The sequence below is a fragment of the Radiomyces spectabilis genome (genome assembly GCF_025331425.1).
Source record: "Radiomyces spectabilis strain NRRL 2753 chromosome Unknown BYT42scaffold_20, whole genome shotgun sequence".
Lineage (NCBI taxonomy): Eukaryota > Fungi > Mucoromycota > Mucoromycetes > Mucorales > Radiomycetaceae > Radiomyces > Radiomyces spectabilis.
This window is the reverse complement of record NW_026251945.1, coordinates 78,783-104,721: the sequence shown is the minus strand read 5'-3', so window position 1 is coordinate 104,721 and position 25,939 is coordinate 78,783. Positions and strand designations below refer to the sequence as shown.

General features: G+C 43.9%; 2 protein-coding genes across 2 annotated transcripts; both read left to right on the top strand.

The window, feature by feature from the left end:
• Window positions 1–7,906: 7,906 nt before the first annotated feature.
• On the top strand, window positions 7,907–16,056 carry BYT42DRAFT_609027 (uncharacterized protein; the record flags this gene model as incomplete). Its single annotated transcript, XM_051571213.1, has 44 exons — window positions 7,907–7,967; window positions 8,501–8,528; window positions 8,596–8,687; window positions 8,848–8,875; window positions 8,943–9,034; window positions 9,195–9,222; window positions 9,290–9,381; window positions 9,542–9,569; window positions 9,637–9,728; window positions 9,889–9,916; window positions 9,984–10,075; window positions 10,236–10,263; window positions 10,331–10,422; window positions 10,583–10,610; window positions 10,678–10,769; window positions 10,930–10,957; window positions 11,025–11,116; window positions 11,277–11,304; window positions 11,372–11,463; window positions 11,624–11,651; window positions 11,719–11,810; window positions 11,971–11,998; window positions 12,066–12,157; window positions 12,318–12,345; window positions 12,413–12,504; window positions 12,665–12,692; window positions 12,760–12,851; window positions 13,012–13,039; window positions 13,107–13,198; window positions 13,359–13,386; window positions 13,454–13,545; window positions 13,706–13,733; window positions 13,801–13,892; window positions 14,053–14,080; window positions 14,148–14,239; window positions 14,400–14,427; window positions 14,495–14,586; window positions 14,747–14,774; window positions 14,842–14,933; window positions 15,094–15,121; window positions 15,189–15,280; window positions 15,441–15,468; window positions 15,536–15,664; window positions 15,731–16,056. 43 exons carry the CDS (start codon window positions 7,907–7,909, stop codon window positions 15,639–15,641), a joined length of 2,595 nt encoding a protein of 864 aa, XP_051418089.1. The 3' UTR covers window positions 15,642–15,664; window positions 15,731–16,056.
• A 4,031-nt stretch (window positions 16,057–20,087) lies between these two features.
• Window positions 20,088–22,605, top strand: BYT42DRAFT_609025 (uncharacterized protein). Its single transcript, XM_051571212.1, has 11 exons — window positions 20,088–20,310; window positions 20,365–20,500; window positions 20,552–20,631; window positions 20,698–20,844; window positions 20,906–21,009; window positions 21,063–21,225; window positions 21,278–21,381; window positions 21,434–21,553; window positions 21,605–21,861; window positions 21,919–22,061; window positions 22,113–22,605. Exons 1-11 carry the CDS (start codon window positions 20,116–20,118, stop codon window positions 22,197–22,199), a joined length of 1,536 nt encoding a protein of 511 aa, XP_051418088.1. The 5' UTR covers window positions 20,088–20,115; the 3' UTR covers window positions 22,200–22,605.
• Window positions 22,606–25,939: the final 3,334 nt, after the last annotated feature.

Below are 25,939 nucleotides of genomic sequence, written 5' to 3'. Positions count from 1 at the left end.
GGGCCCAAGATTGATTAAGGTTTGTTTTACGTGACATGCCGAGTGCCCGCATCTCTTTACTAATCATTTCCTTTTCAAGGTTAACTGAGGGGGGTGAAGTACAAGCCATCGTCGGTTTTTTCGCTTCTTCTGGCGCTGCTGTTATCCACATAGTGACATGGTCTACCGACTGATGGATGCGTCGAAGCATCACCAAGGTTAAGAAAGCAGGACAAAAGATTATCAGGTGTTGAAGGCGTTGGAAAATCAAAGACTAGTTTGTATCACCAGTCAGGCTCATTTGTTTGGGGTCACCTCATTGTCTGTGATACTTGGCGCTTTTCACGGGGAGATAGGGCGTTGCATCTGCCGTTTACCTTTTATCTCTGCTCATCTGGTCAACCTGGCACGCAAGGGAAACTTGGTCGTCGCTTTGAAACATACAACGATTAAACGACAGAGAGAGCCGCCCGAAAAATAGCCCAAGTATCCGTGGTGGACGTGGCATGAGGTACGGATGACTGGCGTCAATCGATATGAATTCTCTTTTTTTTTTAGTCGTCCCTTTATGGTAAGTGTTTGTTTTGCAATCAAGGCCGCTCATCCTGGTACTAAAATATTGCTTCGCCAGGCTTTTGGCATGTGTCCGGGAACATCATGTCACCCTGTCACGATGAAGATAACTGATCCTGATGGCGATTGTAACAACGACCAATGCAGTCAAGTTGCGGTCAGCATGCTTTGCAGAAAACTGGAAAGGCACACAAAGCACCGCCGTTATTTACAACTGGTGGGCGCAAAGCAAGCTGTAACTACCCCCAAGTCTATCATGGCCCTCCGCAGATAGTTGCTTGATCATCGCCCTTGAATTCGATGCCTGCAACGCAGAGCAGACTCTTCATCCGTTGTACCGAACATTGACACCAATATGGTCTTGGCGATTGCTCCGGAAATCGGTGACAGGCTTTCTTGAAGACTTCACTTGTATGGTTGACGGAAATAACAAGGCTTCCCCTCTGGTCGCGAACTTTTCTCCGACACACACTGTATGAGATCACCCAAATCAGGCAACATCTGTGGCTGTATGCTTGCCTCGTCAACAACGGAAAGGATCGCCAAGACTCAGTATTGCCGAGACTCAGGATCGCACAAGAAGTATGACAACGAAAAGACGTTCTTATGGGGATGTTGAAGTCTTTCGTCACGATGCCATTGGATGATGGCAGAATGTGCTGATACCAACGATGCAAGAAAATTCGGCTGTGCAAACCTCCTGAAATCTGTCTACCTCAGCATTGATCGTTACAATTACTCACCTTGAACAAAATGCAAGGCAGACTGTCCATGGCTTTTATTCTCTCAGCTTTACAGGCAATAAGTGTAAGTGTCGATAGTGCTTTTTGAAACAAGGTAAGCGCGGTACAATAAGTAGAAAAGAATCATGCTTCAAGTTTCGTCGTGAATAAAGTCACATTTTTCAATGATAAATTCCACTTGTACCCAAAATGATATCGTGAATGCTCAAATCCGAAATGATGTTCAGGCCAACCAAAAAAATAAATCAGAATAGTATCCCATGTGAGTCGTTCACCGCAACATGAGGGGTCGCTTTGGACCATCTTAATAAAAAAAAAATCCCCAGAAAAGAAAGGGTACTTATTCATTCGTTTTCCTTCTTTGCTGATTTCACAAGTGTCGCCTTGAGCCTCGGTTGCTATGGCGATGTGTCACTGCACTGCAAACCTGGCTGTTGTGCTTGGTTACCATGAACTGTGCGTCACTTTCTCAAAGTGGTAGTCTTCTTGAACCACATCAGTTCCACTTTCAATAAAAGGCAATTTGCCGACCGGTCACTAAAAAGAGAAAGTGAACGGAAAGAAAAAGAAGAGAAAAGGAAAAAAAGAAAAGAGAAAAAGGAAAAGGGAGGGAAAAAGAGAGAAAAAACAACAAGAGCTTAACCTAAATCATTGCCTTTTACTGCCCAAACTGCCCTTCTCAGCCCTCCAAACACCTGCAAAATTCAAAATTTTCACCCAATTGGGCATATCTGTGTTTGTGTAACGTTACACGAAAATACTGTTTATGGTAATCCAAGCCCCGCGCAAACAATGACACCCTGTTACACGAGCACGCGCTTTAGGAAGCACCCTGCTCTTGCCTTTTCTGTCGCCTAGAACTGGCCATTTTCCCTCTTCCCACACTTGGCTCCCCTTGATTGCAACTCCGACCCTTTTTTTTTTTCTCTGTCGCCACCCAACCGTGAGTCATCTGCCACAGTGCCTCATCACCATCATCTCCACCTTTCACACAACATCTACCGTTGAACACTGCAGACAGTCAAACTATCTGTGACACCAAAGAAAAAGGAATGCACCTTGGTGTGAGCCTCCAAACGTGCTGAAGTATGCTCTGTACCGTTCTTCTGCTGAGGCGAAGAATGTGCGTTGTAGACATTCTTCAGCGTGATCACCTGTCATCGATATACAAAGCGCAACCATTGTCGAAAAGCCAGACTACCACCATTCACTTGTGGCTGTTATATTGAGCATCGACATGAGGAATTGCGACCAAATTCTATATGTTGAGAAAGGGTTGTCATCTCATGAAAGTGCTTATTTTGAATCGTGTTTCAGAGGATCGCAGATATCCAATTGGCGATTGTATAATATAAACCGTTAGTGCAGTGTGTTTTTATACAGGACAAAATCTACAGTGAAAGTTCGGAAATGACGCGTGATATGATCCAACTTGCATCTCAAATCGGCATTTATGCCTGCCTACATATGGTTCTCCGTTGCCTGGTTTAATCGTTACGATGGGATACATTCGACGATGGCATCTTCAGGATCAAATACGAAAGAGGAATGACAGTGGACTTACTCATGCTTATGTTATTTGGGATTACCAGTAGCAGGTGTTGATGGATGTATATTCAACGGTGGTTTGATTTGAGAGGGATATTCATCGATGGAAAAACTTGAAGCGCTATTATGGCGTTGTGGAAATTGATCGCCAAATTTGTGTACCTGCCTCATGCACAGATGCCCTTATTTTCCAAGTCCTAAACATCGCATCATCACACCTTGATTTTTGCTACTCCAGTTTTTTGATGTTCGCTACTTCTTACCTTAATGCCGTTCCCTCCACTCAGCATTCTTCGATTTTCTCCCATTCACCTAGTTACTTGATTTTTAGTATAGATACCCATTTTCCGATCCAAATAAACACGGTCAATAACATATCAACATGTCTCATCTACCTTTCGATGCTTAGAAATATCGCACTTGTTTTTCATTCCTTTCTTTCTTTCTGATTCGATTTTTAATTCAGACGCAACAGTCTCTAATTTTTTGTTTCTTTTCCCTTTTCCTTCCGCTTCCAACGAACGATACACACAACGATCTGATATATATGTCAATCTTAGTATATTTGGTGCTCATGCAACAAATTAGAGTAAGTTCGGCTGCCTTATTCTAAACCGTCAGTAGCCCTAACAACAGATAGCATATTGATACTCCTTGATATGAAACGGAACAACAACAAGAGTAGAATAAAGAGATGAAATGCAGAGCGCAACATGAGGCAAGGATGGATAACTGAAAGACGACATCAAAAAAAGCGTAATGGCAAGCAACCGTAAGGAGCCTACTTGGGCGAATAACGCACATGGTCGTGCACTATGGCCAAGACCAGGTGCGTGTTTGATTAACAGTGCCACGCAAAAAAAAAAAAAAAAAAAAAAAAAAAAATGACGTCCCTCACATACATCCTGTATCTGCTCGAATGTTTACATTCTGCAATTTTGTGACGATTCGTCATCAATAACAGCTACAAGGCCTATAGGGTCCACCAAAAGAAAATCGCCTTACATTTTTATGCTGTTGCATGTTCACTGTTTGAAACGTTAATCGCCAGGGAATTTTACCTTAATGTATGGACTTTTTGTCATGATTTGCTAGTGAGAACGTGTCATCTCTGCATTTATCTTGTTTCCAACCAATTTCTGGTCCCACCTCTTCCTTGTTTTGTCTTGTCCGTTTCTGCTGAAAGCAAATAACAGCTCATTTAACCTATTGTTAGAGGTAGAATCGGCTTGAAAAAAAAAGTGGTCGGGACTTGCATTTTTCAATCCGTTTTTTTTTTTGTGAGCATCGGATATACTAAGATCGACGTATTGTGTGTATCACTTTTTGAAAACGGGCAAGAAAAAAAGGGAAAATGCAAAAGTCAAAGACGCGTTGTGTCTGAAACGGAAAATAATATAAAAAAAAAAGAGACAAATGAGACTCTGAGCGTCAAAAAGATCAAAAGAAATGTGTTGAATGTTATCCCTGATTTATTCGAGTCGAAAACTATGGGTATTTTATACTAAATATCAACTACGCTAGAAGCCATTGAGGGAAGTGAATATTTAGACGAATAAGTGAACATCGGAACGTGAGGTAAAGAACATCAATTGGTGTGCAGTTGCGAACTTCAGAAGATGAAATGCCCTATATCAAAAGATAAAAACAATCGTTGATGCGCCTGCGTAGGCACGTTCGTTCAGATGCCAATTCCTTCGACGTTCTCTGGGAATCCTTTCGAAGTTTGGAGTGAATGTAGTGTACCAAGTGTTAGACGAAATATAAGAGGCGAAAGGATGTACAGTATATGAACCTGTTCGCCCACTTTTATTCATTTTACATATCATGCCCGTTCCAGCTCATATCGAATCCGAAACCATGGGTGTGGTCTCATGATGTTGTGAGGGCGTCAACATGCATGATACGTGAAAGAGATAGTGGCTGTTCCTTTTTGTGGATTTTCAAGGAAGGATTATGACCAAGTTCACAGCAGTAATCAACGTACGCAGCGAAGCTGGGTATTTACGAATGGTTTGACTCTGCATATCGGATTATTCGTACTATCTAACATGAATCAACCCAAACTATTACCGCATACATAGCCTATAACTGTTTATATTCGTCATCCATCCTTTCCATTCATCACCCCCAAAAGGATTGGTCATACAGTAGACCATAGATGATTTTTAATTAAACATGTAGGCAAGTTTCCGTCTGTTCGATATTTTCTGAGTGCCTCGTATGCGTCACATGTTCTCATTGGATTTGGTAGCCTACTACATGGTTTAATGGCTTTTCTCCAATACCATAAGCATGAATACCTTATCCACAGCCCTAACGGTTTCAACAGCCTCCAAGTCGAATCTGCCTTCATTAACGTCGACGTTCCTTGATAACATCTTTTTGTACGTCGCTAGGAATGATTGGCAAATGCCACACTTCTTGTTTAAAGGGAAAAGACGAAATTCAGCTCCTGAAAAATGATCAGTCCCAAACAACATCATTTGAAAGCTTCATTGATCTTACAAGATGTCTGCTGGATCCTGTCAGATCGATCCCTTGTTGGTATTTGTTGACAACGCAAAATTTTTGAGATGTTCGTTCCGCCAGTAATCCACTATATTGATTACAGCCATGGTTAAAAATTGGTTGCTTGCAACCGTACATACGTAACGTTACCTCGTCATCCTCCTCATCAGGATTCGGGTCAGGCTGCCAAAAGAAATTCCTCGTTTGGCTGTTCAAAATTCGGTCTTCAGCCTCTTCGCTCCCCACAACCTCTTCGTCGTGCTCATTAATTTCAGGCTAAATAAATTTGTTAGCGAATTTTCTTATATCGTACAGCAGTAATCGATTAAAACTTACAATCTCATTTTTTTCGTCTTAGCGATCTTCTTAGCCCACTAGCATTGATCTGCGCCTGTTGCGTCGTTCGTTTCTCTACGACACTCCAGTTGGCGGAAGGTTTCTACAGTCACATTTCTGTTCATACTGCAATCCTTTACCAACACGACGTCTGAATCTTCACAATGAAGCCGTGTTCGAACTTTTGTTGGAACGACAAGTCTTTGTACTTCTTTTGCTTTTAGCTGCGTCCAGTAATGTCGGCGGACGCTAGCGCAGTATCTGACTTGTAGTTAATATATGGCAATTGGTAAGCTTTCAACCAAGCTACTAACCTGGAAATAATCTTCTTTAATTTTTTTTCGCCCATTCAATAAGGCTTCGCCTGTTCTTCAGTGCTTTTGGCCGATGATGCTTTCAATCTGCTTTTTGAACTCCTTTTCCGCGGTATCGCGACACTGCATGTTCGAGGTTCTGAGGTTCGACAATTTGGAATATCTCGGGATCGCTTGGCTTGTAGCTAGGTGTGTGTAAAAAGAGAGAATGCAGGATGACCACAAAGGCTGCGCAGCGTTTATAATGTCACTTTTATTCATGGTTGGTTTCTGTTCGTGTAATCGGACGCTCTGCAGAATTTCAATGTGTCAATTTGATAAGATATTAACACTGTAGCTCCATATCATTTCGCCATATTGCTATTGACGCTGAAAAATTGGAACTTAACGTACAGTCATCGCCATCGCCGGTTGCGAAACGCCTTGCCATGCTAATAGGGAAACCCCGAGGCTGTCCGTAGTCTTGATAGAATAAATCACGTAGTTTTTCATATGAAAGACCGCGATGAGTGCAATTCAGACCGAAAAATGAATGGAGAAGAAGTGAGTGTAAGTATATATGATAAACACGAAGGAATGAGAGGGATGAAGAAAAATCATGTCTCTGTGTTTCCATAGATGATTTTATACAATAACGTCTCATAAATCAAAAGAAAACGGCAAAACAAGCCAAGATGGTGGTGCAAAATTCCCATTGGCCAGATACAAGCTGGTTTTTGTGTTGGATCATGCATGCATATGCATGATTGACAAAAGAGGCATATCAGAATCCGAAAAATTGACGGGTGTCCGTCCACATCATGACTTCATCGGTTTGTTCCACTCAATATTTCAAGATGTTATGACTTCCATCCAAATATCAATAATCAATAAGTTATAAATTGCGATCCCTTTTTATTATTATTCTGATGTCGTTCTTGGATGTTCAAACTCGAAAAGGGGAATCGTGCTACTGATCACTCTCCTATGAAAACACGTCATCATTAGACGCGAAGATGAGCTGATGCATAATCATTTAAAGTCGTAGTACGTGAAAGTATAGAGGGTTGCGATAGTGGGCAATCGTATTTATAGTGAGCGATATTCTGAATAACTCCGTTGATGCTCTCTCCTAGATTTTCTAGGTTACACAAATGACAACAAATCACATAAATAACTAATGGCGAGGTGATTTTGGCATGCAAGTCACTGCTCACTCTCTCTTTTCCTCGACCCAAAATTTTATCATGCTTTTCGTCTTCAAGTAAAAGCTTCAACAACCTTCACATTGTCGACTACAACAAGGAACGAAACCTTGGCCTTCGCTCGGCTGCCGAAAAACAGTATACAAGGATTTAATCAACGCCATTGTGGACAGAGGAGCACTCGTCGAGGAATGGAAGCTTGATCATCTGGACCAAAAAGATAAAGACTGTCCATAACTGCCAAGAGAAAGATCTCAGTTCCACCGGATGTATTGTAAGCTATCAATCGCAACTGTATTGAATCTTTGACTTTCATTCTTTTTTAGGTCATTGACTTTGATACTTCTCTTTCCGCTGCACAAAGAACACGGCGATGACCCGTTATCCCAGCTGCACCTCAACCGGATGTGGTCAAAAACGTGAAAATCGATGAATGCAGCTGTGACTTGGTTTGGAGATCATGGAAGCCGCTAGAGCTGTTAGCAAGATATTCATCGATGCTTCATGAAAGTTTTGAGGGAAGTCGTTGACTGTGTAGTAGGCTACCAAGACCAAGGAGAACCTGCGACGAAAATGCTCACGTTCATGCACAATTTCCTGGATAAGCCGCCGCCATTGGAACCCTTTGGCCCTGTTCATTCATGTTGTGTGGCCACGATCACAGCAGATAATGCGTTTGTACCCGCAGCGCTGTCTCGGAAGAGGGCGCAGTATCCCAATGGGTGTCAAGCACCCTCAACTCTCCACCGAGTTTAAACTCGAGTCACGCGGCATCACAAGTAATGTACGCCGCCCATCTTACTGCATCATTCGCCGCCGATTCTACAAGAGCGACCCACTATCGGGGAAATTACCACTCATCAGAACAAGAGAAGTAGGGAATTTTGCTGAATTTACGTCGCTGCCATATCTATGAGTGCTTTTTCCTCGAATGAAGACTACGAATTTTAGCATAAGGAAAAATTGGAATGAAGATTTCCAATGATGACATACTCTCGTCGACATGATTTCATTTCAGCAGTCACATGTACTCCACCATTCACACCTAATGCGCGAGCGGAAGAAAAGCGAAACGTTCAACGTCCACGTGTGATAGATTCACCCACAGAAGTTGCAAAGCCGCCGTTTCTCGCCGAATAAGAAGGTATTATGCCCAGCTGTAGAATGTGCTAATGGTGCTGGGGGTCCAGCAAACTGTTATGACAAGTGGTGATTCCTTATCTTATACACCAACACAGACGGTCTTCTAGTGGCGGCTGATCCCGGTTTCGGCTGGACAGTTTGTTAAGAGAATTAGCGTTGCCTTTTCAAGAGTATTACGTGTTCCAGTGTTCTCCCGCGTAAGTAGCAAGGGCAGGATGGTCTTGAGGTTTAGATCGATTCTAAGTTGCTCTGCTTTTTGTATAGATGGCGCGGCTTGTTCTGGTGGTTCTTGAAAGTGGCAAGCGGCCGTTCCTCGCCAGATAAGGGAGGTGCTCTGTGCAACACCCTTGTGCAGAGTATGTGTTTGGTGCTAGCCTTTGGCGTACCGTTCTAGCAAACTGTAATGACAAGTGGTGATTCCTTGTCTTACACACCTACACAGACGGTCTTCTAGTGGCGGCTGATCCCGGTTTCGGCTGGACAGTTTGTTAAGAGAATTAGCGTTGCCTTTTCAAGAGTATTACGTGTTCCAGTGTTCTCCCGCGTAAGTAGCAAGGGCAGGATGGTCTTGAGGTTTAGATCGATTCTAAGTTGCTCTGCTTTTTGTATAGATGGCGCGGCTTGTTCTGGTGGTTCTTGAAAGTGGCAAGCGGCCGTTCCTCGCCAGATAAGGGAGGTGCTCTGTGCAACACCCTTGTGCAGAGTATGTGTTTGGTGCTAGCCTTTGGCGTACCGTTCTAGCAAACTGTAATGACAAGTGGTGATTCCTTGTCTTACACACCTACACAGACGGTCTTCTAGTGGCGGCTGATCCCGGTTTCGGCTGGACAGTTTGTTAAGAGAATTAGCGTTGCCTTTTCAAGAGTATTACGTGTTCCAGTGTTCTCCCGCGTAAGTAGCAAGGGCAGGATGGTCTTGAGGTTTAGATCGATTCTAAGTTGCTCTGCTTTTTGTATAGATGGCGCGGCTTGTTCTGGTGGTTCTTGAAAGTGGCAAGCGGCCGTTCCTCGCCAGATAAGGGAGGTGCTCTGTGCAACACCCTTGTGCAGAGTATGTGTTTGGTGCTAGCCTTTGGCGTACCGTTCTAGCAAACTGTAATGACAAGTGGTGATTCCTTGTCTTACACACCTACACAGACGGTCTTCTAGTGGCGGCTGATCCCGGTTTCGGCTGGACAGTTTGTTAAGAGAATTAGCGTTGCCTTTTCAAGAGTATTACGTGTTCCAGTGTTCTCCCGCGTAAGTAGCAAGGGCAGGATGGTCTTGAGGTTTAGATCGATTCTAAGTTGCTCTGCTTTTTGTATAGATGGCGCGGCTTGTTCTGGTGGTTCTTGAAAGTGGCAAGCGGCCGTTCCTCGCCAGATAAGGGAGGTGCTCTGTGCAACACCCTTGTGCAGAGTATGTGTTTGGTGCTAGCCTTTGGCGTACCGTTCTAGCAAACTGTAATGACAAGTGGTGATTCCTTGTCTTACACACCTACACAGACGGTCTTCTAGTGGCGGCTGATCCCGGTTTCGGCTGGACAGTTTGTTAAGAGAATTAGCGTTGCCTTTTCAAGAGTATTACGTGTTCCAGTGTTCTCCCGCGTAAGTAGCAAGGGCAGGATGGTCTTGAGGTTTAGATCGATTCTAAGTTGCTCTGCTTTTTGTATAGATGGCGCGGCTTGTTCTGGTGGTTCTTGAAAGTGGCAAGCGGCCGTTCCTCGCCAGATAAGGGAGGTGCTCTGTGCAACACCCTTGTGCAGAGTATGTGTTTGGTGCTAGCCTTTGGCGTACCGTTCTAGCAAACTGTAATGACAAGTGGTGATTCCTTGTCTTACACACCTACACAGACGGTCTTCTAGTGGCGGCTGATCCCGGTTTCGGCTGGACAGTTTGTTAAGAGAATTAGCGTTGCCTTTTCAAGAGTATTACGTGTTCCAGTGTTCTCCCGCGTAAGTAGCAAGGGCAGGATGGTCTTGAGGTTTAGATCGATTCTAAGTTGCTCTGCTTTTTGTATAGATGGCGCGGCTTGTTCTGGTGGTTCTTGAAAGTGGCAAGCGGCCGTTCCTCGCCAGATAAGGGAGGTGCTCTGTGCAACACCCTTGTGCAGAGTATGTGTTTGGTGCTAGCCTTTGGCGTACCGTTCTAGCAAACTGTAATGACAAGTGGTGATTCCTTGTCTTACACACCTACACAGACGGTCTTCTAGTGGCGGCTGATCCCGGTTTCGGCTGGACAGTTTGTTAAGAGAATTAGCGTTGCCTTTTCAAGAGTATTACGTGTTCCAGTGTTCTCCCGCGTAAGTAGCAAGGGCAGGATGGTCTTGAGGTTTAGATCGATTCTAAGTTGCTCTGCTTTTTGTATAGATGGCGCGGCTTGTTCTGGTGGTTCTTGAAAGTGGCAAGCGGCCGTTCCTCGCCAGATAAGGGAGGTGCTCTGTGCAACACCCTTGTGCAGAGTATGTGTTTGGTGCTAGCCTTTGGCGTACCGTTCTAGCAAACTGTAATGACAAGTGGTGATTCCTTGTCTTACACACCTACACAGACGGTCTTCTAGTGGCGGCTGATCCCGGTTTCGGCTGGACAGTTTGTTAAGAGAATTAGCGTTGCCTTTTCAAGAGTATTACGTGTTCCAGTGTTCTCCCGCGTAAGTAGCAAGGGCAGGATGGTCTTGAGGTTTAGATCGATTCTAAGTTGCTCTGCTTTTTGTATAGATGGCGCGGCTTGTTCTGGTGGTTCTTGAAAGTGGCAAGCGGCCGTTCCTCGCCAGATAAGGGAGGTGCTCTGTGCAACACCCTTGTGCAGAGTATGTGTTTGGTGCTAGCCTTTGGCGTACCGTTCTAGCAAACTGTAATGACAAGTGGTGATTCCTTGTCTTACACACCTACACAGACGGTCTTCTAGTGGCGGCTGATCCCGGTTTCGGCTGGACAGTTTGTTAAGAGAATTAGCGTTGCCTTTTCAAGAGTATTACGTGTTCCAGTGTTCTCCCGCGTAAGTAGCAAGGGCAGGATGGTCTTGAGGTTTAGATCGATTCTAAGTTGCTCTGCTTTTTGTATAGATGGCGCGGCTTGTTCTGGTGGTTCTTGAAAGTGGCAAGCGGCCGTTCCTCGCCAGATAAGGGAGGTGCTCTGTGCAACACCCTTGTGCAGAGTATGTGTTTGGTGCTAGCCTTTGGCGTACCGTTCTAGCAAACTGTAATGACAAGTGGTGATTCCTTGTCTTACACACCTACACAGACGGTCTTCTAGTGGCGGCTGATCCCGGTTTCGGCTGGACAGTTTGTTAAGAGAATTAGCGTTGCCTTTTCAAGAGTATTACGTGTTCCAGTGTTCTCCCGCGTAAGTAGCAAGGGCAGGATGGTCTTGAGGTTTAGATCGATTCTAAGTTGCTCTGCTTTTTGTATAGATGGCGCGGCTTGTTCTGGTGGTTCTTGAAAGTGGCAAGCGGCCGTTCCTCGCCAGATAAGGGAGGTGCTCTGTGCAACACCCTTGTGCAGAGTATGTGTTTGGTGCTAGCCTTTGGCGTACCGTTCTAGCAAACTGTAATGACAAGTGGTGATTCCTTGTCTTACACACCTACACAGACGGTCTTCTAGTGGCGGCTGATCCCGGTTTCGGCTGGACAGTTTGTTAAGAGAATTAGCGTTGCCTTTTCAAGAGTATTACGTGTTCCAGTGTTCTCCCGCGTAAGTAGCAAGGGCAGGATGGTCTTGAGGTTTAGATCGATTCTAAGTTGCTCTGCTTTTTGTATAGATGGCGCGGCTTGTTCTGGTGGTTCTTGAAAGTGGCAAGCGGCCGTTCCTCGCCAGATAAGGGAGGTGCTCTGTGCAACACCCTTGTGCAGAGTATGTGTTTGGTGCTAGCCTTTGGCGTACCGTTCTAGCAAACTGTAATGACAAGTGGTGATTCCTTGTCTTACACACCTACACAGACGGTCTTCTAGTGGCGGCTGATCCCGGTTTCGGCTGGACAGTTTGTTAAGAGAATTAGCGTTGCCTTTTCAAGAGTATTACGTGTTCCAGTGTTCTCCCGCGTAAGTAGCAAGGGCAGGATGGTCTTGAGGTTTAGATCGATTCTAAGTTGCTCTGCTTTTTGTATAGATGGCGCGGCTTGTTCTGGTGGTTCTTGAAAGTGGCAAGCGGCCGTTCCTCGCCAGATAAGGGAGGTGCTCTGTGCAACACCCTTGTGCAGAGTATGTGTTTGGTGCTAGCCTTTGGCGTACCGTTCTAGCAAACTGTAATGACAAGTGGTGATTCCTTGTCTTACACACCTACACAGACGGTCTTCTAGTGGCGGCTGATCCCGGTTTCGGCTGGACAGTTTGTTAAGAGAATTAGCGTTGCCTTTTCAAGAGTATTACGTGTTCCAGTGTTCTCCCGCGTAAGTAGCAAGGGCAGGATGGTCTTGAGGTTTAGATCGATTCTAAGTTGCTCTGCTTTTTGTATAGATGGCGCGGCTTGTTCTGGTGGTTCTTGAAAGTGGCAAGCGGCCGTTCCTCGCCAGATAAGGGAGGTGCTCTGTGCAACACCCTTGTGCAGAGTATGTGTTTGGTGCTAGCCTTTGGCGTACCGTTCTAGCAAACTGTAATGACAAGTGGTGATTCCTTGTCTTACACACCTACACAGACGGTCTTCTAGTGGCGGCTGATCCCGGTTTCGGCTGGACAGTTTGTTAAGAGAATTAGCGTTGCCTTTTCAAGAGTATTACGTGTTCCAGTGTTCTCCCGCGTAAGTAGCAAGGGCAGGATGGTCTTGAGGTTTAGATCGATTCTAAGTTGCTCTGCTTTTTGTATAGATGGCGCGGCTTGTTCTGGTGGTTCTTGAAAGTGGCAAGCGGCCGTTCCTCGCCAGATAAGGGAGGTGCTCTGTGCAACACCCTTGTGCAGAGTATGTGTTTGGTGCTAGCCTTTGGCGTACCGTTCTAGCAAACTGTAATGACAAGTGGTGATTCCTTGTCTTACACACCTACACAGACGGTCTTCTAGTGGCGGCTGATCCCGGTTTCGGCTGGACAGTTTGTTAAGAGAATTAGCGTTGCCTTTTCAAGAGTATTACGTGTTCCAGTGTTCTCCCGCGTAAGTAGCAAGGGCAGGATGGTCTTGAGGTTTAGATCGATTCTAAGTTGCTCTGCTTTTTGTATAGATGGCGCGGCTTGTTCTGGTGGTTCTTGAAAGTGGCAAGCGGCCGTTCCTCGCCAGATAAGGGAGGTGCTCTGTGCAACACCCTTGTGCAGAGTATGTGTTTGGTGCTAGCCTTTGGCGTACCGTTCTAGCAAACTGTAATGACAAGTGGTGATTCCTTGTCTTACACACCTACACAGACGGTCTTCTAGTGGCGGCTGATCCCGGTTTCGGCTGGACAGTTTGTTAAGAGAATTAGCGTTGCCTTTTCAAGAGTATTACGTGTTCCAGTGTTCTCCCGCGTAAGTAGCAAGGGCAGGATGGTCTTGAGGTTTAGATCGATTCTAAGTTGCTCTGCTTTTTGTATAGATGGCGCGGCTTGTTCTGGTGGTTCTTGAAAGTGGCAAGCGGCCGTTCCTCGCCAGATAAGGGAGGTGCTCTGTGCAACACCCTTGTGCAGAGTATGTGTTTGGTGCTAGCCTTTGGCGTACCGTTCTAGCAAACTGTAATGACAAGTGGTGATTCCTTGTCTTACACACCTACACAGACGGTCTTCTAGTGGCGGCTGATCCCGGTTTCGGCTGGACAGTTTGTTAAGAGAATTAGCGTTGCCTTTTCAAGAGTATTACGTGTTCCAGTGTTCTCCCGCGTAAGTAGCAAGGGCAGGATGGTCTTGAGGTTTAGATCGATTCTAAGTTGCTCTGCTTTTTGTATAGATGGCGCGGCTTGTTCTGGTGGTTCTTGAAAGTGGCAAGCGGCCGTTCCTCGCCAGATAAGGGAGGTGCTCTGTGCAACACCCTTGTGCAGAGTATGTGTTTGGTGCTAGCCTTTGGCGTACCGTTCTAGCAAACTGTAATGACAAGTGGTGATTCCTTGTCTTACACACCTACACAGACGGTCTTCTAGTGGCGGCTGATCCCGGTTTCGGCTGGACAGTTTGTTAAGAGAATTAGCGTTGCCTTTTCAAGAGTATTACGTGTTCCAGTGTTCTCCCGCGTAAGTAGCAAGGGCAGGATGGTCTTGAGGTTTAGATCGATTCTAAGTTGCTCTGCTTTTTGTATAGATGGCGCGGCTTGTTCTGGTGGTTCTTGAAAGTGGCAAGCGGCCGTTCCTCGCCAGATAAGGGAGGTGCTCTGTGCAACACCCTTGTGCAGAGTATGTGTTTGGTGCTAGCCTTTGGCGTACCGTTCTAGCAAACTGTAATGACAAGTGGTGATTCCTTGTCTTACACACCTACACAGACGGTCTTCTAGTGGCGGCTGATCCCGGTTTCGGCTGGACAGTTTGTTAAGAGAATTAGCGTTGCCTTTTCAAGAGTATTACGTGTTCCAGTGTTCTCCCGCGTAAGTAGCAAGGGCAGGATGGTCTTGAGGTTTAGATCGATTCTAAGTTGCTCTGCTTTTTGTATAGATGGCGCGGCTTGTTCTGGTGGTTCTTGAAAGTGGCAAGCGGCCGTTCCTCGCCAGATAAGGGAGGTGCTCTGTGCAACACCCTTGTGCAGAGTATGTGTTTGGTGCTAGCCTTTGGCGTACCGTTCTAGCAAACTGTAATGACAAGTGGTGATTCCTTGTCTTACACACCTACACAGACGGTCTTCTAGTGGCGGCTGATCCCGGTTTCGGCTGGACAGTTTGTTAAGAGAATTAGCGTTGCCTTTTCAAGAGTATTACGTGTTCCAGTGTTCTCCCGCGTAAGTAGCAAGGGCAGGATGGTCTTGAGGTTTAGATCGATTCTAAGTTGCTCTGCTTTTTGTATAGATGGCGCGGCTTGTTCTGGTGGTTCTTGAAAGTGGCAAGCGGCCGTTCCTCGCCAGATAAGGGAGGTGCTCTGTGCAACACCCTTGTGCAGAGTATGTGTTTGGTGCTAGCCTTTGGCGTACCGTTCTAGCAAACTGTAATGACAAGTGGTGATTCCTTGTCTTACACACCTACACAGACGGTCTTCTAGTGGCGGCTGATCCCGGTTTCGGCTGGACAGTTTGTTAAGAGAATTAGCGTTGCCTTTTCAAGAGTATTACGTGTTCCAGTGTTCTCCCGCGTAAGTAGCAAGGGCAGGATGGTCTTGAGGTTTAGATCGATTCTAAGTTGCTCTGCTTTTTGTATAGATGGCGCGGCTTGTTCTGGTGGTTCTTGAAAGTGGCAAGCGGCCATTCCTCGCCAGATAAAGGGTTTTGGTGTACAGATCGAGCAAACTCTGGCGGCAAGTTGTAAAACGTGTTTCAGCAGTACGATGCGTAAGTGACAAGTTCTTTATCTGCTTAGTGAACTACTAACCATTCCTTTGTTCCGGTTGTGTGGAGTGGGTTGCACCGAAGCGGAATTAGCGTCTGTCTTGCAGATAGTCGTCTTAAGGTCATGCGTTCAATCTCTATTACGGTTGTAATATTAATAAGACCTAATGCTTTGCTTAAGTTCATCTGCATTGATTATATTTTCTGTAAAATGGCTGCAAATACCTAATCTGAGCGTGCGTAAGTAAGGCGCCAGAAGACGTAGCTGTAAACTGGAGATCAACTGCCTAAATGAAGAGAAGATAACAAAGCTTAACTGTGATTTATTCAACAACTTTCGTGAATCGAATGAGCGAGGGCGTGCGTGCATGGGGCATTGAAATACAGAATAAGAGAACTACTATGATCAATTAAAAGTTTATGCTAAACGTGCCTGCAAGAAAAAAGCGTCCGAATTGTGTTGCCTACTTGTTTGTAGACCATCGTCCGGGCTGTACCTTTGTTATACATTCGGTCCTTCATCTTCATAAGCCGACTAATGACAAGACGCCTAGGTCATATGTATTTGTTTTACCCCCATCCCCCTCCCTCCTCCGTCGCTGTTCCCGTATGGCTTCTACTGACATCGAGTCGTTTCCTATATGAGCTGAGCTAATTTATGAAAGACGCAATTTGGCTCCCGTAGCATAGTTATGTTTGCCTGGGATATTTGAAGCGTGGCAGGACAACAAACCAAGAAGTACATCGAGTATATCTTCCTAGTGCGCAACGACACTATTATTAAGCAAAGACATCGAAGTTTGTCATTGGCCAATAGTCGCCGTCTCATAAACTATTACCTCGACGTATTGTATGTACTGTTTCTGACAATTTCAAAAAAAAGTTAATTGTGGCTTTCATGGGACAAGATCGTCAATCTTTGCAAAAAGCCATAAACGCGATAAAGATGGAGACAATGAAAACCAGATATCGTTCAAGAGCAATTTTTCTTGGTGTTCGGTAGAACGGGTACAATGTAATGCAAAACGAGAAACAAGCTGTATAGAATGGGGCATAAAAATTGTCTTTTGTGAGAGGGAGGGGTAAGCTATGAACGTACAAAAGGTGTGACACCAGGGCAGCTGGCTGAGTATCTCGAGACTATTTTTATTACGTTTATAAACAGACAGGAAGAGGATTATTTGACAAAGTCGTATCTGGTGCTAGATAACTAATACAGTCTATGATGTGCATTTGATAACCATACTCTTACCAAAAAAGTGAACGAAATAACCATGCGGTCAGTGTTTACGTACGTTCAAGCGAGAATGCCTAGGACAAATCTACGTTCGTTGGCTCCATCGATAATCAGTGCATCGAGCATGAGCTTGCTTTGACGAATGAATCGGGCTGTCGCGCGTCAGCAAATAATCCAAAGCCGCCTTCTTAGTTCCAATTTTTCCTTACCTTGAAATTTCTCGGTCTTCATTCGGAGGAAAAAGCACTCATAGATATGGCAGCGACGCAAATTCAGCAAAATTCCTACTTCTCTTGTTCTGATTAATTTCCCCGATAGTTGTTCACTCTTGTGGAATCGGCGGCGAATGATCAATATGATGGGCGGCGTACATTACTTGTGATGCCGCATAACTCGAGTTTAACTCGGTGGAAAGTTGAGAGTGCTTGACAACCATTGGGATCCTGCGCCCTCTTCCGAGACAGCGCTGCGGGTACAAACGCATTATCTGCTGTGATCGTGGCCACACAACATGAATGATCAGGGTCAAAGGGTTCCAATGGCGGCGGCTTATCCAGGAAATTGTGCATGAACGTGAGCATTTTCGTCGCCGGTTCTCCTTGGTCTTGGTAGCCTACTACACAGTCAACGACTTTCCTCAATTTTCATGAAGTATTTGATGATTACCTTGCTAACAGCTCTAGCAGCTTCTATGATCTCCAAACCCAAGTCAAAACTGCATTCAACGATTTTGATGTTTTTGACCACATCCGGTTGAGGTGCAGCTGGGATAACGGGTCATCGCCGTGTTCTTTGTGCAGCGGAAAGAGAAGTATCAAAGTCAATGACCTAAAAGAGATGCGTCAAAGATTCAATACAGTTGCGATTGATAGCTTACAATACATCCGGTGGAACTGAGATCTTTCTCTTGGCAGTTATGGACAGTCTTTATCTTTTTGGTCCAGATGATCAAGCTTCCATTCCTCGACGAGTGCTCCTCTGTCCACAATGGCGTTGATTAAATCCTTGTATACTGTTTTTCGGCAGCCGAGCGAAGGCCAAGGTTTCGTTCCTTGTAGTATTCGCCAATGTGAAGGTTCTTGAAGCTTTTACTTGAAAGACGAAAGGCACGATAAAAAATTTTGGGACGAGGAATAGAGAGAGTGAGCAGTGATTTGCATGTCAAAACCACCTCGCCATAGTTATTTATGTGATTTGTTGTCATTTGTGTAACCTAGAAAATCTAGGAGAGAGCATCAACGAAGTTATTCAGGATATCGCTCACTATAAATACGATTGCCCACTATCGCAACCCTCTATGTTTTCACGTACTACGACTTTAAATGATTATGCATCAGCTCATCTTCGCGTGTAGTGTTGAAACGTTATCATAGGAGAGTGATCAGTAGTACGATTCCGGTAGCGCTTTCTTGATAGTCCGCCATAACAAACTGTATATACAGCTCCTATTCCGAAAGACGCATCAAGCACGAAACAGGATTTGAGGGAAATAGGTGGCGAAGGCAGGGAAAATTAACTTGCTAAAAGATCATATGTTAGATAGAGAAACGCGAAAACAAAGCCAGGTAGTATGGTGTTATGGGATGATTTTCATGTCGATGTGAAATAGAACCGCAAGATAAGTCGAAAGAGAAGTGATGAAGCAAACCGTAGCATTAAACAGCATGTTGCTTTTATTCCTGATTAGAAACACTCGCTGGGTAATATTGTCGCTACCAATTATGCGTATGACACGTTTGTACTGTAAAAGTTGATTCATATTTAGCTCACCATTTTATCATCTTTTGATATGCAATTGAAGTTTACCTGAGCTCTTTCCATACAAAGCATGTACTATATGAATTATTTAGTGCGAAGAACAACTTGGACAAAATCTCCTGTTGAACAAAGTTGAAGAGTAGTCGATGCAGGTACATTGATTCAATAGCTGATAATGGATAAACCTCTGGCTTCCAACACTGACCCATTGGACTTTGTGGAACACTCAACTTGTTTATAGAACACTGATTACTATGTAGAGTACTGTATGCACATTATTAAAGGAAACGCAAATCCCCGAAAACCTGCAAAAAGCTTGGTATCTCAACGAAGATGTCCTTATTATTGCGGAAATATTGACAAGCCATCGCACAGATTTTAGCGTGCGCAAGCGCAGGAAAGCAAAACGTTCAACGTTTATGTGTAATGCATGGTCCCCTCCGGGGAAAGCGGCAAGCGGCTGTTCTTCGCCATATAAAGGACTTTGGTGTATAGCTCGAGCAAACTCTGGCGCCGAATAGTTGTAAAACATCTTTAACAGTACTCTGCGTAAGTGACCAGTTGGTCTCTGTTTTAGTAGAATGAATAACTGACACTCCTTTATTATCATTTGTGCGCAATGGAACCCCCAAGGAAATGATCTGCGTGTATCTTCAGACGCTCCTTTATGAAATCATGTATTGCGTGTGTTAAGTACTGTTGTGATATTAGCGAAGCCTAGTACTTTTGTCATTTTTATCTTCATTGATTGCTTTTTCTATGAATGGCTGAAAATGCCTACTCTGAGTGTTTGACATGTAAGGCGCCGAAAACCGGACTGTGAACTGCAGAACAGCTTGAACAAATTGATGAAGTGATGATTATGGACACCTGTCATCTTTCGATTCTGACGTACCTCTTTTGTCAATGCATGTATGCATGATCCAACACAAAAACCAGCTGATATCCAGCCAATTGGGAATTTGCACCATCACCTCTGCCTCTTTCGCCTTCCCTTGTGATTTATCAGACATTGCCACCGTATATAAATCATCTATTGGCAGCAGATACACTTTTTTTCTTCGTCTTTCTCAGTACCTTTTTGCTTATTATGCGGACTTAGACTTTTCCTCGGATCCGAATTGCACTCGCCGCGTCTTCCATATGCAAAACTACGTGATTTAATTTATCAAGATATGCACAGCCTCGGGTTATTTCCTATTTAGAATGACAAGGGATTTCGCAACCAGCGATGGCGATGACTGTACGTTAAGTTCCAATCTCTCAAGGCCAATAGCAGTATGGCGAAATCATATTGAGCTACAGTGTTGTTATCTGTATCAAAATAAGACACTGAAATTCTGCAGATCGTATGGTTACACGAACAAAAGCCAACCACATGAATAAAAATGACGTTATAAACGCTGATCTGCCTTCGTGCCCGTTGTTCGCCCTCTTTTCACTCACACACCTACTTATCATGTTGTTCTTCCTGCGACGTGATCCAGAAAAACTTCAAATTGTCGATTTTTACAAACACTCAAACATGCAATGTCGCCAGATTGCGGAGAAGGAATTTAGAACACAAATTGAAAGCATCATCGTACAAAAGCATCTGAAAAACAGACGACGACTCGTTGAATGGGCCAAAAAGATTAAGAATGATAATTTCCAGGCAAGTCGCTTGGTTGACTGTTTACCAATTGCCAGGATATCAACTACAAGTTAGATTCTCCGCTCGACGTCTGCCGAACACTACTGGACGCAATTGAAAGAAAAAGAAGTACAGCCACTTGTCGTTCCGGAACAAGTTCGATTGCCCTTTCGTTCTGAAGTTTCAGACGTCATCTTAAAGAAGGCTTCCAGTATGAATGGATTGTGGTTGTATAAAGCTTCCGCTAACTGGGTTGTCATAGAAAAACGAACCGCGCAACAGGCGCAGATCGAAGCCGGCGGCGTGAGAAGATCGCCTAGACTGCAGAAAAAGATCGAACTTGTAAGTTTGTGTCGATTATATATTGCTGTATGATGTAAGAACGTTCGCATTAACAGATTAGCTAAGCTGAAAGTTGATGAGCATGACGAGGAGGTTGTGGAGATCGAAAAGGCTCAAGCCCAAAACTCGAAAAACGCAACGAGGAATTTCTTTTGGCTGCCTGGCCCAGGCGTAATTCAAGAAATATCGAATCCTGATAAGAAGGATGACGAGGTAGCGCCGCAAATGTACAGTTGCGAGCAGCCATTTTAACCATGATTGTGCATTAATATAGTGGTTGATCGGCGAAGTCAACCTTTCAAAAACTTTGCATAAACACCACAATGATGTAGTGAACAAATGCCAGGAGGTAGATCTGTCAGATCCAGCTGAGATCTTGTAAGATCAATGGGGCTTTCAAATCATATTGCTAGGGACTGATCATTTTTCAGGGGCCTGAATTACATCTTTTTATTCCCATTAAACAAGAAGTGCGGCATTTGGCCCAGCATTCCCAACGAATTGCAAAAAGATGTGATCGTGCAAATTAACATTGACGAAGGTAGATCCGACTTGCCATGGGAGGCTATAGAAGCCGTTAGAGCCATCAATAAGGTATTTGTGAATATTTCATGGAAGTTGAGGGAAATCGTTGACTGTGTAGTAGGCAACCAGGAGCAGGGATAATGTGCAGCGAGGAATTCTGTCAATTATGCAAAGTTTCCTGGACAAGCCGCAGCTGGAACCATTCGGGAACTGTCTTTTCACGTTGTATGTATCATCTTTTGCTAACTTTCAATGAATATGGCTGACTTTCCGAAAGAGTGAATAATTATCAGGGCGATCGTTCGTCGGAGCAAGAGGAGTGGCAATTTGCGGAGTGCACTTTGATGCCGTATCTTCGAGCCATTTTTCCAGCAAACGAAGACTTTCAAATATCGGGGTAAGAATAAATTGGAACATGACTTATTGATGATTTGCTAAACTGCGACAGCCCAACACGTTCCTCAAAAGCGGCAAAATTTTTTTATAGCATGGCAGACACAACTTTAATTGCTCCCAAACCAGATGTAGTCATTTCCAAGAACGATATGGAATTCCTTGCTGGGGAATTCAAGTGCCCCAATAAGAAGTGTGTCGGCGTTTACAATGATCTGGTAAAACTTGGCAACGAGTTAAAGTTCATGCTCGATGCAATAATATATGATGGAGCCGATGAAGCTGCACTTGTCGTGGGCATCTTGCTTGAAGGTATGTAAACACTGGCCTCCATCGTTTTCTGGATCTCGTTCGTTAATAAGTGTATAGGTGTCAAATGTAGGACATATAAGTTGGACCTTGACTATAATGGAGTATATCGCCTGATAGAACTGTCTTGTTCGGACCTTATGACCAGTGACTTTGATTTCTACCCGGCCATATCAATCTTCGAAAATATCGCACAGCTCAAGGTAATCTTCATCCATCATTTCTATTAAGAGAGCTTTACCAACAAAATGTAGAACCTCATCATCAAGTCTCCGCAAAGAAAACAGCCATTTTCTTGGCTAAGAAAGTCATTCCTTCCACCATGTGACGTACGAATCTAGTTTATATTTTTCGCTTGTATATACTTTGAATAACACTACGAAGGTGACTTTAGGATGATTAAACAATGATGACCCATGAATTTGTTACCTCCTTGAAGCTGAGAGTCGATAGGTCAGGTAGACTTACAGTAGTATAACATCATATTAGTTTCTATGCATAAGTCGATATGGATAACTCTTAAACATATCCAAGTAACTTGGTTTATATTGCCTGGTTTATGCGTCTTTTGACCATAATGATATGCAAATTCACTGATCGATTGACCTTTCAGATTGAACATCAACTTCAACGATTACATATCGCTACAACGGTTCGACGAACTTGTAGTACAATGCATGCATTTGTTGTAGCAAGTGGAGCAAGGTATATTTCTAGTATATCCACTGAGCTGTCTTCATAGATGTCAACAAGATCTATCGTACCAAGTCGTTCATTTCGGGACGCCTTTAATGAGCACATGGTCGATGTTTTGATCCCTGGCCGATATATGTGTATTGCAGAATCGATGAATCAGTGGCTCGGGGCTGGTGTATCCAATCTGAAGGAAGTTCCTCGGAAGTCGCACTCCATCGGCCAAATGAATGCATTGCCGAAAATACTAAGTGTTGTATAATTCGGTTGGATTTTATTGGTGACCCTGTGGCGAGAAATTCGACGATACTGATAGAAACTTTGTGGCTACAGTCAAGCGTTTGTGAACCTTGGTTTCACACCGGAGGAACAATCATCGTCGACTCATGGTTCGAGTCACCAGAAATGGTTCGGAAGCTAAATGCGCACGTCGCAGGGCGGAAGGAATGACTTTCTTAACCAATAAGATGGCTCTTTCCTCTTTTTGGGACGCTTTAATCGCCAAATTCTACATTTTTGTTAGCAAAGCTCTCTTAATAAAAATGATGGATGAAAATTACCTTGAGCTGTGCGATATTTTCAAAGAATGATACTGACGGGTAGAAATCAAAATATTTGGTCATCAGGTCCGAACAAGACAGTTCTACCAAGCGATATACCCCGTTGTAATTCAGGTCCAATTTATAGGTCAAGCACTTTACTCCTATACACTTTTTAACGAACGAGATCAGAAAACGATGAGACCAGTGTTTACATACCTTCAAGCAAAATGCCTACAACATATGTACTGTCATTATTTCCATCATGAATGAGCGTATCCAGCATGAACTTGAGCTCGTTGCCAAGTTTGATCAAATCATTGGAGACGCCCGCACATTCTTATTCGGCCGCTTAAATTCCCCGGCAAGGAATTCTATATCGTTCTTGGAAATGACTATATTGGGTTTGGGGGCAATTAAGGTGGTGTCTACCATGCTGTAAAACAATTTTGCCGCTTTTGAGGAACGTGTTGGGCTTGCAGTTTAGCAAGTCATCAATAAGTCGTGTTCTTTGTTCCAGTTTAGCAAGTCATCAATAAGTCGTGTTCTTTGTTCCAGTTTATTCTTAACCTAATATTTCAAAGTCTTCGTTTGCAGGAAAATGGGCTCGAAGGTACGGCATCAAAATGCGCTCTGCAAATTGCCACTCCTCTTGCTCCGACAAACAATTGCCCTGATAATTATTCACTCTTTCGGAAAGTCAGCCATGTTCATTGAAAGTTAGCAAAAGATGATAATTCAACGTGAATAGACAATTGCCAAATGGTTTTAGTTGCGGCTTCTCAAGGAAATTTCTGCATAATCGTTAGAATGGTTCGCTGCACATTCTCTTTGGCCTTGGTTGCCTACTAAAAAGTCAACGATTTCCCTCAACTTCCATGAAATTTTGATAATACCTTATTGACAGCCCCAACGACTTCTATAGCTTCCGATGGCAAATCAAGCCTGCCTACATCAATGTTAATGTCCTTGATCACATCTTTTTGGGCGTCGCTAGGAATGATGGGCCAAATGCCGCAGTTCTTATTTAATGGGGAAAAAAAAGATGAAATTCAGGCCCCTGAAAAATGATCAGCCCCAAGCAATATGATTTGAAAGCCCCATTGATCTTACAAGATCTCGGCTGGATCTGACAGATCTACCTCCTGGCATTTGTTCACTACATCATTGTGGTGTTTATGCAAAGTTTTTGAAAGGTTGACTTCGCCGATCAACCACTATATTAATGCACAATCATGGTTAAAATGGCTGCTCGCAACTGTACATTTGCGGCGTTACCTCGTCATCCTTCTTATCAGGATTCGATATTTCTTGAATTACGCCTGGGCCAGGCAGCCAAAAGAAATTCCTCGTTGCGTTTTTCGAGTTTTGGGCTTGAGCCTTTTCGATCTCCACAACCTCCTCGTCATGCTCATCAACTTTAAGCTTAGCTAATCTGTTAATGCGAACGTTCTTACATTATACAGCAATATATAATCGACACAAGCTTACAAGTTCGGATCTTTTTCTGCAGTCTTGGTGACCTTCTCACCCCGCCGGCTTCGATCTTGCGCGGTTCGTTTTCTATGACAACCTAGTTAGCGGAAGCTTTATACAGTCACGTTTCATCCATACTGGGATTCTTCACTAAGACGACTTCTGAAACTTCAGACTGAGACTGTGTTTGAATATTTTTGCTGGATTGAGAAGCCTTCGTACTTTTTTTTTGCCTTTGGCTGCGTCCAGTAATGATCGGCAGACGCTGAGCGGAGATCTGACGAGTAGCGTAATGTATTGTGATGCCACAGGTAAACCGTCAACCAAGCTACCAACCTGGAAATTACCAGCTTTTTTATTTGCCCATTTGACGAGTTTTATCTGTTCTTCAGATGCTTTGGAGCTATGATGTCAATCTCCTTCTGGTCTCCCCAACCTCGACTGCATGTTTGAATGTTTCTAAAAATCGACAACTTGAAGTTTCCGGGATCATTTCGCAGGAAGAAAAAGGCATATATGTGGAAAGAGAGGACGAACAAATGGGCACGAAGGCTACGCAGCGCTTATAACGTCATTCGCATTCATGTGGTTGGCTTTCGTTCGTGTAACCGGACGCTCTAAAATTTTTTAATGCGGTTATCTTTGATACAGATATCAACAGTGTAGCTCAATATGATTTCGCCATACTGCTATTGACCCTGAGAGATAGGAACTTAACGTACAGTCATCCCCATAGCCGGTCGCGAAATGCTTTGCCATGTTAAATAGGGAAACCCGAGGCTGTGCATAATCTTGATAGAATAAACCACGCAGTTTTGCATATTAAAGACGCAGTGAATGCAATTCAGACCGAAAAATGAATGGAGAAGAAGTCGAGTGTAAGTATATATGATAAACACGAAGGAATGAGAGGGATGAAGAAAAATCATGTCTCTGTGTTTCCATAGATGATTTTATACAATAACGTCTCATGAATCAAAAGAAAACGGCAAAACAAGCCAAGATGGTGGTGCAAAATTCCCATTGGCTAGATACAAGCTGGTTTTTGTGTTGGATCATGCATACATGCATTGACAAAAGAGGCATATCATACTCCGAAAGATTGACGGGTGTCCGTCCATATCATCACTTCATCAGTTTGTTCCAATCAATATTTCAAGGTGTTATGACTTTCATCCAAATATATAGGTTATAAATTGCGGTCCCTTTTTATTATTATTCGGATGTCGTTCTTGGATGTTCAAATTTGAAAAGGGGGGAATCGTGCTACTGATCACTCTCCTATGAAAACGCGCCATCATTACACGCGAAGATGAGCTGCTGCATAATCATTTAAAGTCGTGGTACGTAAAAGTATAGAAGGTTGCGATAGT

Coding starts and splice junctions, on each gene's coding strand:
- BYT42DRAFT_609025 (XM_051571212.1), top strand. CDS start 20,116: ATGTTGTTCTTCCTGCGACGTGATCCAGAAAAACTTCAAATTGTCGAT. Junction 20,311..20,364: donor TTAAGAATGATAATTTCCAG/GCAAGTCGCTTG, acceptor ACTACAAGTTAG/ATTCTCCGCTCGACGTCTGC. Junction 21,554..21,604: donor GAAGACTTTCAAATATCGGG/GTAAGAATAAAT, acceptor AAACTGCGACAG/CCCAACACGTTCCTCAAAAG.